At 52.5% G+C, this 13,778-nt stretch overlaps 1 protein-coding gene and 1 long non-coding RNA gene across 3 annotated transcripts in view; one reads left to right on the top strand and one right to left on the bottom strand.

Moving 5' to 3' along the window:
* Positions 1-13,778, bottom strand: part of LOC146859397 (uncharacterized) — a 237,005-nt gene that overhangs the window by 148,470 nt on the left and 74,757 nt on the right. The window lies entirely within an intron of this gene.
* Positions 1-13,778, top strand: part of PRKAG3 (protein kinase AMP-activated non-catalytic subunit gamma 3) — a 389,089-nt gene that overhangs the window by 357,171 nt on the left and 18,140 nt on the right. For both annotated transcript variants that reach the window (XM_085650087.1, XM_085650086.1), the window contains exon 15: positions 3,777-3,923. In XM_085650087.1, coding sequence (XP_085506213.1) covers positions 3,777-3,923 — 147 coding nt within the window. The remainder of the gene's footprint in view (positions 1-3,776; positions 3,924-13,778) is intronic.

Below are 13,778 nucleotides of genomic sequence, written 5' to 3'. Positions count from 1 at the left end.
ACTCAGAGCTCCCTAGCCCACCCCTACAGGTGTGGCTAGTGAGGGACTACATGCACCTGGAAAAACCAGTTTGACAACTGGCTTCCCCCTTTCCTGTCCCCAGTGCCAGCCTGTGTGCCTTAACAATAGAGCAGTCCCTCTCGCAGGTGCTACCCATTTGCCATTCAAAGGCTTCTTCTCCTTTGAATCTCACATTTTGGGCTCAACACCCGTGTGGCTTCTTGCAGGAGGGAGGTAACACCTCTCTCCTATGCTGGCCCCCACTGTGTCCTTTCCTGGGGGTCATTAGCACATCTACCCAGGAGGGCAGAAAGCTGTCTGCAGGGCAGAGCCCAGTAAGTGGGCACTGTAAACCTTGGGCAACAAAAGTGTCAGCTTCTAAAGTTGCACTTTTCCCACCAGTGACATTAAATTAGATTAAACCATGAAATCGGATTTAATGCACTGATTCTTTTGATATCAAACCGCTCCAACCTTATTAGTCCCGTTCAGAAGTTAGCAGGCCTGAGGTGCCAGCCTGTAACTCTTTACTTGCCAATGGGGCTACTAGCCTTTCCACACTAAAAATGACAATTTAGGGTTTTTACTCTTGGAGCCAGTAAAAGTACATGTTCCACTTTTTAACACACAGCACCATGCATTAGGGCTCATTAGGCCTACCTTAGGGGTGCCTTACATACATTACAAAGGGCGGTTTGGGCTTTGGCTCCTTTTTCTTAGTTCGCGCCGGGACAATCTGCTGAGTATCTGCCCGCGTTATAAATTGATCTAACATAACATAACACAACATACCATTGCCTTAAATGGCAAAATTGAGTAAGCAGTTAAAAGCTGCCCTTCCAGTCTGTGGTGGCAGACTGGAAGCCATGTTTAACCATGTCCCACTCAGGGTGGCACAACAAGTGCTGCAGTCCCTGGGAGCCACTCTAACTTACAGGCAATGGGTACCCCCCGGCACTATATACTAGGGGCTTAGAAGTAAGTTAGGCTGTGCCAATTGGGACAAGCCAATTAAACATACAGCATTTTATGGGTCAGAGCACATGCACTGAGCCCTGTTTAGCAGGGCTCATGGCATTTCAGAACCATTATACCAGTACCTAGTAGTGCAAATAGGCCCAAAAGTAGGGGGTAAACTTTGAAAAACCCTGTTTCCTTACGAAAGGCACTCTGCCCCATCACAAATAATCAGTTGTTTTTACACCCAATGTTCTCTCTTACAGTAGGTAGTAAATGGAAACTTTAATCCTTATGGAATTGGGAATTCAGTGCGATTTAATACTAATAAATTCAGGTCCACATGTATTAGTCACCATTCCATAAGGTTTAAGTCGTAAAAGTATGGTGCTGGTGGGGTTTCATTGCACCATAGCAGTAATCATGGATGCAAAGTTTGCACCTCCTTGGAACCATGTAGCTCGTATAGAGGGCCTAAATATGCTGAATTTATCCACCAGCACTCCTCCCATAGTGGCCATACCCTGCTATCGTCCTTGCAGAGGACAAAGAGCAGCAGCCAGCCCTGGCAGATTGCTGCTCAACCAATGCGGTGCTAGTAAGAAGCACTTACTGCTGCAAAACAGCCTCCAGTGACAAAACTGGCCCACAAGGCCACAAACCGGCCTCCACTCCTCAGGTCCACGAGGAAAAGCCTGGTGCCTGCTATGTCCAGTCCGGCCTTGAATGCAATACTATGATTGCATATTCAACATATCTATCACATACTGGAGCCCAGAGTGTGTCTGTCATGATACAAGGAATCTTATATATCCAGCTTGATAAAACTCATGGGATTGACTGTAGAGGGATGCAGGGATACAATATGTATGTGTGCATATGGCAGAAACCTAGATGAGGAGGAACAGAGAGCTGAACATTACCTTTTACATATATATTTAAATTTTTGGGAATGAGTACATTAAATAATGTACTTAGAAGCATCCCTCATCCTCCTCGACCTCTCAGCGGCGTCCGACACAGTCTCTCACCGCACCCTAATACGCAGACTCCACGATGCAGGGATCCAAGCCAAGGCCCTCAACTGGATCTGCTCCTTCCTTTCCGGCAGAACACAGCGGGTCAGACTCCCCCCTTTCCTCTCTGACCCTACCACCTGCGGAGTCCCCCAGGGGTCCTCCCTCAGCTCTACACTCTTCAACGTCTACATGACTCCGCTCTGCCCCATCGTCAGAACCTACGGACTCAACATTGTGTCATACGGAGACGACACCCAACTCATCCTCTTCCTATCCAACGAACCCAATACCGCCAGACACAATTTTCGAGAAGTCATGGAAGCCGTCACCAAATGGATGAAAAACAGCTGCCTACAACTAAATACCAACAAAACAGAAGTACTCATCATGGGCCCAAACCCCGACGCATGGAACGACACCTGGTGGCCCCCCGCCCTCGGAAGCCCGCCCACCCCCACGGACCACGCACGCAACCTGGGAATCATCCTGGACTCCGAGCTCAAAATGGACCGCCAGATCAACTTCATCTCGTCCTCCTGCTTCCACACCCTCCGCCTCCTACGTAAGACCTTCAAATGGATCCCGCTTGAACACAGAAAGACCGTCACTCACGCCATGGTCACCAGCAGACTCGAATGCGGCAACGCACTCTATGTCGGAAAAAACAGAAACCTCACCCACAAGCAACAGAACATCCAGAACGCCGCCGCAAGGCTGGTCCTTGACCTGCCAAGACACTGCCACATCTCCCAGTACCTGCGCACACTCCACTGGCTCCCTATCGAAGCTAGAGTCACCTTCAAGATGCTCACCCACGCCCACAAGGGGCTCCATGACACCGGACCAGCATACCTGAACAGCCGACTCAAATTCCAAGCACCCCAGAGGACACTACGATCTGCCCAGCTCTCCTAAGCTGTGGTCCCCCGCACCAGAAAGACCAGATCAGGAGGTCGCTCCTTCTCCTTCCTCACAGCCTGAGCCTGGAACGCCCTGCCGCTCCACCTCAGACAGACAACATCGCTCCCCATCTTCACAAGAAGCCTCAAAAGCTGGCTCTTCGACAGACCCCCCCTTAATGGACTGTATCCTGCTAACCCCACCTCCCCCCCCCAGTGCCTTGGGACCCTTACGGGTGAGTAGACGCGCTTAACAAACGCCTGATTGATTGATTGAAGCATATGGTAGTGACTCCAGTGTCAGGCCTGGGATTAGGAAACACACACATGCGCCCATTCACACATAGACACCCACCCACACATGCATGCACATAGATACACACACCCACACCCCATACACACACCCCCTGCATACACACTAACACACACTTCCCTCCCACTTCTTCACACCCTTCTCCTCTCCCCCTCTGAAGGGGAATCAATATAAGCGTTAATTGTGGGTGTGATGACAAGCATGAAGCCAGTCCTTGTCAGACGGAGTGCGGAAAGGGATCAAAAGAAATTTGCAGAAATTAGTAATATGTGTCTTTCAAGCTAGCAATAGAAATACAGATTAGCCAAAGAAAGCCATCCTTGCAACAGTACGTGTTGTTTTGTTTTTTTAAAAACCTGTTTTTTTCTTCTGTCTTCTGCTTAAACTGTTTCCACAACATATCGAGGTTCTTAAATGATTCCCTCTCTCCTCTCTTTTTTCTGTTACTTTTCTCTGAATCTTTTTTCTATACACCTCTCTACTGTATCTCTCTCACTTTCTTCTCCTCTAATCTCAAACTGTTCAGTAAGTGGCTTCTTCCAATGTCCCCAGAAATGTCTCTAAATCTCCTTCTCACCTTCCTCTCAGCACTTGGCTGCCCAGAAGACCTACAATAACCTGGATATCAGTGTGAAGGAGGCGTTGAGACGCCGAACCCTGTGTTTGGAGGGCGTACTGAAGTGCCACCCCTATGAGACCCTGGAGGTTGTGATCGATCGCATTACAAAAGAGCAGGTACTGCAAAATCTCAGGAAAACACTGAACCCTAAAGAATTGCATCTGATATATCTGGTGCTGGTGTGCAGGTACAGTGTCCACATCCTAGCAATGCTTACTCTTAAACCCGCTGGGACGCCCACACCTCTGAGTCTGGTTACATGCTTTATGGTCTCATCACCACCATTTGGTGCCTAGGGTTAAGGACCTTGGAAACCTGCAGAGGATCAGCTACTGAGTGACCGGAAAGCCCACCATTCGGAAACCTGAAAGTCAGATCCTTTGAAGTGCTACTCAGTATCAGTTGCTTGGAAAGGATCACCAGTGGGTCCTGGAAAGGATGGAGGTTTCATCACACATCTGGGCTGCCTGAAAGACCCGGCCAACAGCATCACCTTGCAGATTTAGTGTGTGTAGAGACCAGCCTAGGCAGGATGCATTATCCAACCATACAGCCGCTGCAGCCGCCCTGAGACCTTGGGCAGCCGAGCTCAGGGCAACAAGTCACAGCCCTGTCGCACACAGCGATCGCAGGCTGTATCTGTGCTTGGGGAGGGAGGTGATACTACTTTCTTTCAGAATAATACTGCAGGTGTTTTCCACTATGACATTGTTTAAAAATGCAGTTGCTTTAATTAAAGGTTGAATTCAAAATGAGTGTCCAGTGACATTGTCCACAAGAAACATGTTTAGCCTTTCCACCAATTTTTATGTGAGTCTCAAAGATGTCTACAGATTCCCAGAATCCTCTGCATATAGAAGCCATCTGTTACACTTTTACAAAGGCAGCAGGATACCCAGATACTAAAGCCTGCATACGTTTGGCTGTAACAAGCATTTTTTGAGACATTTGTTTTTCCTATAGTCGAAGAGTTTTGCACTTTCCACTCCACTGCATTTGTTGGGTGCACGCTCTTGAAATCTATGCCTGGCCGGCACTGATCAAGCTCTCACAGGAATGTGGGGGAGTACGTTTGAAAATGCAATTCTACATCCAGGATTCCCTCCCCATGCCATGTACCACTGACAGCATTGTAGGATGATGCAAGCAGGAATTGTTATGTAGAGCAAATGGGCTTTCACTATGGTGATGAATTGGATAAAGGCAGCCATTGAGCATCATTGCCATCCAGCTTTCAAGCCCTCAGATTTGGGGAAGAAGCTCAATTGCTGGAGTAACAAGAGCTGTGCCGTTGACAGAGTGGAGCCAGGAATAGATTTTCATCTCTCCAGGCAAAATAGAAATGTGCTTCCTAGAGCTCCGTCCGCACACTCACAGTTTAACATGCCTTTTGCAGGGGGGGGGGGGGGGGGGGGGGGGGGAGGGGGCGTGGCCTAACTGCCGCACGGGGAAGGAGCTCCGGTGGCCGATGCGAGTAATCGCCATTTTCCAGCGTGCATAATTCTGCTAAATACTCTACATTATCGCTCGATGACATCTAGAGCTACAGCTGCCGATCGGCACTGAAATTGCGGTGCGGCTACCTTCCAGAGAGCGGATTCTCCGAGGTACCAACAGCAGGAGCGGCCTGCGACCCAGCTCGCCTCGGAGGCCCTGCAGTGAAAGGGACTGTAGATGAGTCTAAGGCCGGGGACAGCCGACTCCGCTGGGCCGCCGCTCCCGCTCCCTGTCTCCTCGTGTCTCTTCCTGGCATACACCGACTCTGCGGTGCGCCCATCGGCTCTAATATCGCGGTGCGGGTGGCGTGCATATATTGCAACCACTGTTTCCTGCGCCACGAGGAGCGACCTGTGCATAGTGCCAATATCGGCCACACTCACCAGCCCTCCCGCAGCAACATACATGTAACAAAATAAGTAAACAAGACACTTTTTGGTGGGAAAAATTGCTGCAGGTTTATTAGCATCCCAACTATGCCAACATGGTGGGTTATCTTACAGGCGATCCAAAGGCAAGCCGCCCCTCGCGACCTACCACCTGATGGGCCAACTTGCATCGTGGACTTAGCCAATCGGTGCTTAGCGATTGTGGTGAGGGGATAGCCCCTCCCACTTCCGGTGAACTATTGGTCCACCCTATTACTCACACCCCCCCACGAGGGGCGGAGCATTCAAGTGACCCCTGGTTGTACAGGTATCCAACCGCCCGTAGGACAGATGGGGCACGGTCGCACCCCACCGCACAGACTTCCTGGGGATATTAGGCCTCAGCACCCATTGTGCTCCTGAAGAGGGTACCCCTGAGTACCTTTCCGCCTCTGGATCGCCATGTAACTCCGCCACAGCCCTAGCGCTCCTACTTACATCCCACTATTTCCAGGGCCTCCCCTAGATCCAGGAGGAACAAGTCCATGACTATTCTGGAGAGATGTATCCCATCGTCTTCGAAACACCCTGTGGATTTAGCATGAAGCAGCCTGTGTCTTATGAATCCAAACCCCATTTGTTCGGTGAATTTACACATCGCGCAATTGACTCTCCTGCGCGCAGCCTCCATTGCTTCCCCTGATCGGGCTCCCTGCCACAGGAGCCGTGGAGTGATCTCTGACCACCACAGTTCACATGTCCCTAACTGGTTGCTTAATTTGCAAATTGTGGCCTTCATGGTTAGAAGCAATGTCCTTTTGCCCAGGGCCATCAGGTCGTTACCCCCCAGGTGTATAACTAGCACGTTGGGGGGACTGGTGACTCCCCTAGTCTCTGCTGTAGCTTGCCCAACATCCCATTCCATCGCATGCCTGGGTACCCCAGCCAAGTTATCTCGGTGTTGGAAAAGCCATACCTCCACTTCCTGCTTTCAGCACACTGTGCCAATCTGCAGACGCCAGAGTGGCCAATCACCCAGACCTTTGTTCCTGGCAAATAAAGAAATGTGATGTTGCAAAACGTTTATTGACAACACAGCACACAAAATGTAAACAGTAAAATTACACTACACAACACACTGCTGCCAGTACCCAGAAACCGGTTCCTGCGAGCAAATTAAAAAATTACATGGCTCATGGCCATACAAAATTGTAAACAGAAAAATTAACTTCACACCACACATCCGTCAGTCGCCAGGACCCGGCTACTGAACGAATATTAAAGTTTGTGGGCTCATGGCCGTATGTATCTCTTGAAACAGTGGGATTCCCAACGCACCACCTGTTTGATACCCTCTTCTGGCAAGCCTTCCTTAAACGCTGTCGTTGCTGCCCCTATGCGGAAAGAGTGGCTGCAGAAACGCTTGCTAGGGTCCCTGTTGCCAGACAGCGCCAGGCACGCGTGCATAATGTGTTCCACTTGGTACTTTGTAAGGGGCGTTCCGTCTGCTGCCCGGCGCAGGGCCAGATAGGCGGCGAACAGACCGACTGGGCAATACCTGCCATCCCCCAGACTGTGCAGCCAGAACACCCTTCCCTCCCCGCTCTGATCAGTCTTAGACCTTCTTAGCGTTATTTTGAGGGAATCCCCTGAGAGCACCACATCTTGTATTTTCAATGCCACCCCAGACCTATCATTCTTTGCTCTGGCCACCAACTCACTAATTCGAAGTGCCCTGAAGAAAGCCAGGCTGAACGTGGCAGCAAACAATGCCGCCTCAAATGCTGAGTGAGTAGCCTTGTGCATCCAATCTAGCATCCCCTGCAGTGTCTCAAAGTCTATGGGGGACCTATTGTCCGGTGCCTTTGGTTCACTCCTGGCCCACCCTTTTAATGCAGCTCTGATCAAAAAGGATCTTGTGGGATCTGACTGGCCCTTTAGTCTAGCGTGGTGGCTGATTGCTGCAAGATGCCCCGATATCCACGAATGACTCTTCCCATTGTCTTTAGCCCACAATATGAAGGACTGTACTCTGCTTTCTAAAGATAGCCCGCCTTCATCCCAGGCTGCCACCACTGAACAAAATTTTTGCACACAGGACTTGTATCGCTTATTTGTCCTGGGCTTTAAGGATAGCTCACCCAGGCCCCTCAGTCGATTTTCCACTTCAACATGAACCAAAGGTGCGCTGGGAAAGGGGTCCCCTCCTCTCTCACTCTCGGCCACGCATCCCGGAACCGGCGCCACTGAATACGAGAGAGAGCATCAGCCCCTGTGTTCTGCACACCCTGAATGTGTTGCGCCCTGCATTCAACATTATTGTACAGACAAGCCCGCACCAACTCCCTCAAGAGGCACAAAACCAGGGGGCAACTTGCTGACTGGGAGTTAATGGCCTGCACTACCGCCAGATTGTCAGACCACAAGAGGACCCTCTTAGCTGCCAGTACTGTAGGCCACAAGTGGAAAGCCACCACAATCGGGAACAACTCTAACACTGTGATGTTGGCCGTTTCTCGGCACACCATTCCCTGTCTAAAATGGCCCCGAATCCTTCCCTGCCTGATGCGTCTGTATATATGGCTAGGTCCAGGCTGCCTGCCCAGGGAGCCCTCCAAATTACTGAGCCGTCAAAGTTGGCCAGGAACTCCACCCACATGGCCAGGTCCTGTCTCATGCCTTTGCTTAGTTTTACAATGTGGTGCTTCTTTGTGACCTTGGCAGTGGCCCTGGCTAACCTTTTGACAAACACCCTACCCGCTGGGGTGACCTTGGCTGCAAAATTCAGTTTCCCCAGGAGGCATTGGATGCACTCCAGGGTGGCCCTGTCCTGCCCAACCACAGACTGAATATGTTGTGCTAGGTCAAGGACCTTTTCTGTCGGCAATCTGGACTCCCCTGTGATGGTATCAAGCTCGAACCCCAGAAAAGTTAAAACCTACGCCGGACCCACCCCCTAATACTTCCCCCCAATGCACACAGGGGAGAAACAGGCGGGAAGCTGCTCACCTGCATGCAGGGACCTGGACCGCTTATGAGGCAAAAACACTAAACTGGGCCATCAGCAATATGACAACTTGACCCCACGCATGGCCGCCCGCTGGGTAGTCATGGATCGGTGCTACAGCTCCCTTATCCATGGGGTCAGTCGAAAACAGAAAACACCCCAGCGTGTCGCGATACTGGCCAGCACCATCCGTGCTCGACTTCCGGGGATACGGCCGGAAGCAAGGCTTTGCCTCATTCGTCCACTGCAATCCTATTATCTTACTTAGAAAGGAACCACGGCCCCCACTGTGCCTCCAGAAAGCCCCCTTTGCCTTCCGATCAAGCACTGTGCCCGTGAAACTAGAAAACCGCAAAGTAAACTCCCCGGCAAAATCATATCCTAAACGTCCAGAGATAGATTTGTGTATCGGGGAGCAACTCAGGACAAGAATTGTATTGTACGCTCTCACGCGCTGTAGTCGGAGGGCGGAGGCCGAACTACGACTTCTTAATGACAATGCACAGGCCTAATACCTTCCCAGTGACCTTTGCCGAGTAATCCCCGAGGGGAGACACAACCCGTCTTCTGCCTTAGGAGACACCAAGATCATACAAAGCCAAGGCAGCTCAGCACGCCTCACACCAACAAAACCGACCATGCCTGCCTCTGCTCATCTTGCTGGTCGGTGCCGATTGGACTCCACCCCCCCCCCGAGCTTCTGGGGCATAGCTAGCAATAATAGCCCCTCAGCACCCCTACTGCGGTCCACCACGTGGGCAGTGCACGCAAAGTGGGACAAAGCCGAGGATTGCATATACGCGCACCTTCTCTGCATCGGAGTGCAGCCATCGCCAGAAAACTGCAGGCAATCTGAACTGCTCTCAGACATGTGGCCTGCCCACCACATCAGCGGCAGCGCTGCCCACACCCGAGGCCGGGGGTGGGCGGGTTGAGATTGAGGTCCCGGACCCTGTTGACAAGGCCTGGGGAGGGGGGGTGAGGGGCCCCAGACTCAGTTGCTGGCAGGCCGTGCACCGCGTGCATGGGATGTGAGCGGAAACGGGAGATCTGGAATTATCCGATCTGGGCGTGGGGGAGCTGGCCCGACCCCTAGACAACCTGGAGAATGCCACCTGAACCGGGGACGAAAGGCCGGAACGTCATTGGGAGCAGGTGCCCAGGGGGCTAATCCCGCGCCGCCGGACCTGGATCACACCCGTCGATGATGCACTCTGCCTAGGACTTAGCCCCCTAATGCCGCCGTGATCACAAGGGCACCACTCATGACAGGCCCTATAACCCTATCTGCTCCTGGGCCCCTTGGAGTGGGGGGCACGCAGCATTAACCTCCCACCCCCCCGCAAGAGACCCCGGCCCCAAAACCCTGCCAGGAGACACCGGGCCTACAGTCCCAGTGAACACAGCCCGTTAAGCGGGATAGGCCCAACGCCACATGGGCAGTGGCCCCCGTCGGCCCTAGCTGGCTCCCCCGCCGGCCATGGAGGGGGAGCACCTCTAATTCCACCCCTGGGACAGACGAAGGGAAGTGGGATGCTCGCAAACAGCTGGCTCCCCCCTTCCACAAAACCCGCACCCCGGAGCCCCCTCGGGCCTGGGGGCCACCCGACGGAGACGCCCGTCCCTACCCGGGAACTGTCCCAAACCCCACCCCCCCCCGGTGGCCCGCAACCATGGCCGGGCCGCCCTGCCCTAGTTGCAACCCCCTATGAAGCCGGGCAAGGGGGTGGGCTATGGAATGTACTCACCGCGCAATTAGAGTTCCGCGGCTCCCGAGAGATGACCAGCACGGCGTCAGGGTGAGGGACAAAGAGGCTGCCAGGTGGGCGGGGGAGGCATATATACCTCCCCCTTCCCCCACCTCGGCCGGAAGTGACGCACGGCACCCTGAAGGAGTCACCGGACACTAGGCTGTCCAGTGTGCCATCCTGTGGCACTAAAGGGGCCGCCCTCTTATGATGGTTCACTGCGGGGACGTGTCGGTCAGCCGGCAATTGGCCAGCTTCTGGGACCCCGCAGTAGGGAAACTACACGCGAGTCCGAAGCCTGATCTACCGGATCCCCTGCATCCTTCCTTCAAATCGCCTGGCCTCTCTTTCCCACTAGTGGATCCACCACACTCGCTGCTGCCATTTACACCAGCCCTGCGGGTGTGAACTCCCCATGCTGCCAATCTCTGCGGCAGCCTCCGGCGGGACCTCCTGCACCGAGCCTGCAATCCCGTACTGGACGGCGGCTCCGCATTGGGAGGCCAGCATACCGCAGCATCGCAGGTGAGAGCCCCACCGACCTGATGAGCAGCCTCACCTCACTACACCACCGCGGGTGCCCTCATCGAAATCTGCACCAAGTATCTAAGGCAGCTGGGTGTAGGCCCGACCCAATATACCCTGCGGCAGCGTTGTGAACTCCTAGCCGAGACTGCGACATACCCCTGCGGCGATCACTTGGCATACATGTGAGAAGTTGACCTGGTATATGCTGTCTACTAGTTATAGTGGGCACCTTGTACCAGTCCAAACAACCCCTTATTGGTTATAGGTTAAAGACAACCTTTATTGAAAGCTATCCTAGTGGTAGCTATGGAGAGCTAAGTCTTGAAGGAATGTAAAGCAGCTTGTTTTACCAGTCTATAATCTCTTGAATGACCAAATGAAAGGAGAACCACACCAGGTACATATATATAAAATATATGTATTTATTTCTAAACACACCCTCCTAGACTCTTTATGAGACTAGAGGTCAAAACACATAAGTTACACTTCATATATCACAGTAATAAGCACAAATACACGTCAGGCCCTAGGGGCGAGCCAAACCGTATACTAAAATAGTGGTATAAGAACCACGACTTAACTAGACACAAGGCCTAGAGCCTGTAAAATCACTGGGACCCCAAGGAACCACCCAAGGTAGTGACACAGTGAACACAGCCGCGAGCTCCCGTTAGCTTCTATGGGGAAAGTCGCGGTTCGATTTTTAAAGATTAGGGACACTTAGAAACGAGTCAGGACCAAACCCTTTGGGACTTAGGAAGTTCTAGGGCCAACATCCACGGGAACACCGGAGTACTTGTGTTACCTCACCCAGGGAAGCCGGATGCATAGGTGTCAAATGGTGTTAGGTCATGTCGTCGACTTCAATGGGAGCTGGCAAAGAAGTGCTGCTGCCGGGAAGATGCGAAGTGTCCGAAGAGATCCAAGCCTGGATCGAAGTCGAGAAGAACCTGAACGCAGAGGGGACAGAGTCTGGCACACTAGCCCGTGACCAGGAAGGCGATAAGCAGATGCCCACCGATGTGGGGTGATTTCCGGTGAAGGAGATGAAGGTTGACTCTTCAGCCACGAGGACCAGGAGGTGTCGAGGACAACCAGGTGCTGGATTCGAGCTGTCCCACAAAGGATGTCGAGTGCTGCAGCGTCAGTGCCCTGATTGGACACAACAAGCCTTGGCAACAGCAACCCACGCAGAAAGGAGAAAGATGCTTCGGTGCAGACCAGCAAGGTCTGAGGGACTCACCACTTGGTCGGGAGTCGGGGCACGTCTGGAGCAACCAGGAAAGCCCAAAGTTACCCCCTCAGGGACCCACAAGTCGACGGACCAGGGATCGCGAAGGGACCTCGAGACAAAACACAAAATGGGAGCCCACGGGTCACTCGGGGTGACTAGGCTGACAATCTTCGGTGGATTCTGTGCTCAAGATGGGGGCTACAAGTAACCCCAAGCACGACTTCAAGAGACTTCGAGAAGTCAAAGCACTTGTAAAAGTGCACGGTGACCAGGAGTTCCGGTTCCACGCTACTCACGAGGGCTGCGGGTCTCAGCTTCGGGTCGACCTCTGAGATGTCTGGAAAGTCCGGCGGAAGCTTCGGAGATGCAGACTGGCAAATTGCTTCGTTGGTGCCTGCCAAGCAGGGGAGTCACTCCTTGACCCCAAGGGAGATTTCTTCAGTCCTCTAGTCTTTAGTAGAGCATCGAAGGCCCAGGATCCAGCTTCAGAGTTTCATCCAGGGATATCTAAAGTTCTGGTTACAGAGGTTCCTTACTTATACCTAAGGAAGGGGTTGGACTAGCTCTGGGGACCCACCTATGGGAGGGTTTGGAAAGAGGGGTGGCTACACGCATTTCCTTTGTCCAGATTCACGCCAGAGCAGGGGCTGGAAGCCTCTGAACCAGTTTGAGCTGGACTATGCACAGGGACACCAAATGTGCCCCCAGTGCAGGACTTCAAAGCACTCAGAGAGTGCTCCCGCCCAGCCCCAATACACATAAGCCTGTCTGGGAGGTGGTTACACCTCCCTGTGACAGGAAACCTATTGTCCAGGTCGCCCCTGCCAGAGTTTCGGTCAGCAGCAGGAGGCCAGACGCTTGTCTGTGGCTGCAGCATCCATTTTGTGATGCCAGGGCTCTATTAGATTTCTACCGGGTATACCAGTACTGCCATGTTTCTCCCTCTAGAAGGGTGGGATCATATCCTCACATCAAGAACTGATGTGGGGGTATGATTCCAAGGTGTTTGACACCAAACACAACATGTTTCCGTGCAGTCAGTCCAAAGTTAGCATTAACTGTTTAAGATATAATGCACTTAAGAGTATATGGTCAGGCTGCACCACTGACAACACCGGAGAAGAGATTCCGAAGGCTTCAGAGGGGCTCAGCTCATGCCTGGGCACCCTCTCACATATAACCAAGCATCCTGCCTTCAGGATTGATAAGGCCTGCCATAGGGGTGACTGATAGATTACTATATGCAGTGCTAGGTGAGGTATAGTGAACCTATACCTCAGTAAGGGGTGCATGCACCACCTTACCCAGGCTGCAGTAGCAGACCTGTGGTGTCATTTTGTATGGCTTTCCAGGGGTGGCATAATACATGCTTCAGCCCCTGGTAGGCCTCTGGGGTACCTATGCCCTGGGTACATAGTAGACCATATACTAGGGACTCACAAGGGCACCCCAGAATCCAATCTGGAGTGTACCTAAAGTACATGCAATCAATTTAGAGAGGAAGCAGCTAGGCTGGGGCCCTGAATAGCAGGGTCCCATCCAGACTAAAGTAAAAAAAACAGTGAAACAGCAGCAAAACGTGGGGGTAA

The sequence above is a fragment of the Triturus cristatus genome, chromosome 3_2 (assembly GCF_964204655.1).
Source record: "Triturus cristatus chromosome 3_2, aTriCri1.1, whole genome shotgun sequence".
Classification (NCBI taxonomy): Eukaryota; Metazoa; Chordata; class Amphibia; order Caudata; family Salamandridae; genus Triturus; species Triturus cristatus.
The sequence above is the reverse complement of the archived record's forward strand: the minus strand, read 5'-3'. Positions and strand labels throughout refer to the sequence as shown.